Raw genomic sequence first — 4,843 nt, forward strand, 5'->3', positions numbered from 1 at the left:
TATATATATATATATATATATATATATATATATATAGGAGATATCAAATTACATATGAAAATTAAACTAATAGTTATACTTATTTTATAATATTATATTGAATAAATATTTTTAGAATCAACTGTTTAATTGAAAATTAATTTTGTATATATTATATTTATAAATTTTAGCATTGTTATGTGATAATTTCCAATTGAATTAGTATGTTTATTATTCTCAAATTTATTATATTTAAGATGCATTTAAGATGATATAAAATAAAGATATTTTTTGTAAAATTGTTACACTTTTTATTTATTTATAATTTATATTCATAATATTTATAGAACTTCAGACCTGATTATAAAAAAAATACCTACATTAATATAATTTGGGATATATATGTAACAAAAATAAATATATTTATTTTTGAAGAAAAAAAGAGAGTGTTTTAAAATTGACCTATTTAGATAATTCAGCAGTCATATCATATCGTCAATATATTGAATGTCACTTATTTAAAATCGACTGATTCAAATTTAATAAATAAATAAACTAAAATAATTATAAGTTATTGATGCAAATCTGATTACTAAGATCAATTGGTCACTATTTGACGACATAGAATCTATTTCCATTTTGAAATATATAGTACCTTGTTAGGGTGTCTATTGCGAATCTCCGGAACAAGTTGACGCAATTTGCAAACAAGATCAATGATTTGATCATCAGAGATCCTTGTAGACCCTCCTGATTGTTGCCTTGACCTTCGGCTAGACATAACCTTAATTAAAGTTTGCTATACCTTGCTTAATTGGTGTAATGTATATTCTTCAAAGTGAAAGTGTGATTCCAATTATTAATTTATTTAGTTTTGAAATGTGCACAATGCTATATATAACATATATATATAATGAAAGCTATAAATATATAGTGGAAATTAGAAGGAGTAGAAAAAGAAGAGAAATGTTGGATATGATATATGAGATATGAAAATGGAGAGAATGGTGAGAGAAATATAAGGAAGAAAAAGGAAGGACCACAAGGGAGAGAGAAGGAGACAACGTACAATAAGGTAGACAACAATGTTGGAGAGAAAGAAAACATTTGGCCAATTGCATTGGTAAAGGAGTGGACTAGGCTTTCCCTTAGAAATTTAAGAGAAGGGCAATGTTTTTCATTTTTCTTTTTTTAAATATTATTATTCAAAGTGAAATCAATGACTACTAGTATTTTATAACTATTAAATACTATTCTAGTCAAATAATTAAGTCAAACATTTAATGAATTTCGGTTTATTAGGAATTGATTAAAATAAATTAAATTTGAATTTTAACTATAATAATTTTTAACTAAATTTTATTTATCTTTCGATCAAATTAAGTAATCTCAAAGGTGTTTTGAATTGCACCGTTTAAAATAAAATTATTATTATTGAGACTGCACCTTATAAACTAAGAGAAGACAATTATTGACTGAATTTTCAAACTAATTCATGTGTAGGAATTTATTTTATAATAGCAGTAATTCTTAAATGATTTTGTTTATATAAAGTTTAATTTTTATTTATCCCCTAAACTAAAAAATTGTAACTAAATCTCTAAATTTATATACTTTTTTTTTTTGTAAATAGATGCTTTTATTATATTGTCATTAGTCAAATTTTAATGAAAGAACTTAATTACAAAAATTATATTAGTTTAGAGATTTAATTATAACTTTTTAGTTCAATGACCTATCTAAAAAATTTCAAAGATTTTAGGGATCTATCAAATAATATATATATATATATATATAGGTATTAAACTAAAAATTCGTTGACCCTAAGAGATATAAGAGTAACTCTGAGATAAATTACTTTGTTTGATAACTCATTATAAATCATAAATTTTATTAATTTAATCGTTAAATCAAAAATTCTTATTTAGTATATCAACTCCATAAATTTCATAAGATTTTAAAATCATTTCATACTTAGTTAAATAATTTAAAATATGGATGGTTAGATTATATAAATATGAATTTTGAATTTGTATAAAGTTTTGTGTGCTTGATTAGTAATATATTATGTCAATAATCAATGATTTGATTAATAAAATTCATTGTTTATATTGAGTTATTAAATGAAGTAATTCATAAAAAAATTACTCTTGAAGTCAACTGATCCCCACTATATATATATATATATATATAAGAAATAAAGAAATGATAGAGAGGGAAGAGATAACAAAGAGAATAGAGAGTAAAGAGAAAAGAAAGAAAGAAAGATAAGAAATAGATGAGAGAGAGAATATATTTATCTGTCTATCTATATGTTTGTCTGTCTATCTATTCTGTCTATATGTATGTTTGTCTGTATGTATGTCTATTTCTTTTCATATTGTTCTTTTTTTACTTCTTTTATCAACTCACCAAGATTTTGATATTTATTTATATGCCAAGCCTTTATGATATTTTTAGTACTCTTGATTTTCCTTTGAGAACCAAACCCCCCACCGTTCCACCTTCAACTTATTACATTCCTCTATTACACACTCATGATACCCTGAAATCATACTCCAATATGAAAGCATACAAAACGATTTTAGCCTCCAATTAAGCTATAGAGTCCTCAACAATATATAACAATGGTCTTATAAATTCCTATCAAAGCCTCATTGCAACCATGAAGGTCACGTTGTGTAGCAAATGTGAGTTAGAAGTCTTACATAATTTAGAAAAGTAGAGGTCGAGCAACATATAAGTGAAAGGATTCGTAAATGTCTTAAAGTTTTGGTTTAAGATGTGGCGTCTAACTCATTTTTGTAGTTGATTTTAATCTAATGTGGATAATCTGCCGAGCTTACTCATGATCCAAAAGTGGTATCAGAGTCGAAGGTTGACAAGGGTTTGATCGACTTTGTATATCGAAATTTGAAAGTCTTCTTGACCAAGGGTGTTCTTGCAGTGTATCTCGTTGATATGCGATAGTCAATGGCAGTAAGCGTATATGAACGAAGAGAAAAAAAAAACTTATGTTTGAGAGCGAGCATAACTAGATGAATTGAATGGACTGAAACTTGAGGGGAGATTATTGTGTATAGCAATTATGAGTTAGAAGTCCTACATTATTTAGAAAAGTGAAGGTTGAACAACATATAAATGAGATGATTCATAAACTTAATGTCTTAAGGTCTTAGGTTAAGATGTGATGTCTAATTCACTTATATAGTTGCTTTTGATTTAATATGGATAATCTCCTCGGCTCCACTCATGGCCCAATAGACAACTCATCCAACCATTCTTTTGATAGTAGGAATATGTCCAACCTACTCATGGTTGATCCATTAACTTTGTATCACGTGTATTTTCTCCCCATCAAAGGAAGGTCTAGTGGCCTTATTTCTTCGATAAAATCATTAAAATAATTCATTTTAGTCACCGTAATGTTACCACCCACACCCTTCATTTGACTATTATTATTTTTAATCGAGTTAAAGTCCCTACCAAACATCTCACCTCATCGTGAGCCTTAGAACCATCTCGAGTCTTAGAAAGAAGTGTAATTTGATTCATGGCTCTTTCTATCCATTAGAATTACAAGGAGCATAAACATTAATAATAGACATTTTAACTTCTATTCCCACAAAATGGCTTCCAACAATTGTTTCCTCAACTTTCAAAAATGTTTGATCCCAAATAGTTAGTAATCTGCCAGAATGACCAACTATAGTTTTAAATAGTTAAACACCTCACTAGACTCCTATTTAATTTCTTAAATGCACTCCAAGTTTTTATTTTTTTCCTAACCTTGACCTCTAAGTTATGTACTTGGAACTTCCATATATTTACTTGATTAAAAAGACATTGATATATTTGTTTTCAATTGTCATTTCTCTTCTTTTATAAAATATATATATATTGTTTTTATTTGATATTTTTGCATACCAAAATATAAATATGATACAAACAGAATGAAAAAATCAACATAAAAAAATAATTTATTGTTAATTTTGGTATCTAAGAATCTAAAGTGTAGCATATTAGTCTTTTATTTTAACGAAAGTGTTAGCATATTTTTAATGACTTCTTATCATTATGTGGACAAATATCTTATATTAGTTATATTAGCTATTTATAAATTATAAATCTTAATTTATTAGTGATTAAATTCAATAATAAAACTAATTATATTTCTATTTGAATAATTAATTATTAATTAATTGATATGAGTGGATGTCTTCGGAAATTCATTTGAAAGATTCTAAGTTAAAGAAGAACCACAGAGAAACGAGTATTTATATCTTTCATTTTTTTCTATTTTAAAAGCAATACTTAGAGATTATTCAGAATCTCCATCGAGAAATTATCAAAACGATAAATTCATATATTTCTAATATTTTTTATAAATCAATAATATTGTTCATCCTGATTTATAGGCATGCTCATATGTTATTTGACTTCCACACTAAAGTATGATTATAGTTTTAATCTTTATATTGAACATTTTTTATATTGATTAATTGTAAATTAATTTCATCAAAAGTGTAATATCATCCTAATAATTTTTATTTATGAAAAATCCGTACCTACAGATTAAATGATAAAAGGTTGTAGAAATATTTAATTTGATGGAGCACAAAGTTCAAATATTAATTGAGTGTGAACTTTGCAACTAAATTTTTTAAATAAAAAAATTATGAAAATTCATGGTAAGTTTGTTAAATCCGAAACTTTATAGATTATAGTTGATGTGATAACTCACCTAAAACTTTTGTTTTCTCGATATAGGTTTGTTCTTTCGTGCGTGTTCCCAATTTGGGGTTAGATCTCGAGTGAAATTATAAGTGTGTTTGTTTTTAATCTAACAAAGTGGACCTTATAA

At 25.8% G+C, this 4,843-nt stretch overlaps 1 protein-coding gene across 1 annotated transcript in view; it reads right to left on the reverse strand.

Annotated features, from left to right (window-relative positions):
* LOC101498234 (transcription factor PRE6) overlaps positions 1-953 on the reverse strand; it is a 1,924-nt gene extending 971 nt beyond the window's left edge. The window contains exon 1 of the mRNA XM_004491726.4: positions 635-953. Within this exon, the coding sequence (XP_004491783.1) occupies positions 635-760 (126 nt within the window). The 5' untranslated portion in view covers positions 761-953. The remainder of the gene's footprint in view (positions 1-634) is intronic.
* Between the last annotated feature and the right edge of the window lie 3,890 nt (positions 954-4,843).

Source organism: Cicer arietinum, chromosome 3 (genome assembly GCF_000331145.2).
Source record: "Cicer arietinum cultivar CDC Frontier isolate Library 1 chromosome 3, Cicar.CDCFrontier_v2.0, whole genome shotgun sequence".
NCBI lineage: Eukaryota > Viridiplantae > Streptophyta > Magnoliopsida > Fabales > Fabaceae > Cicer > Cicer arietinum.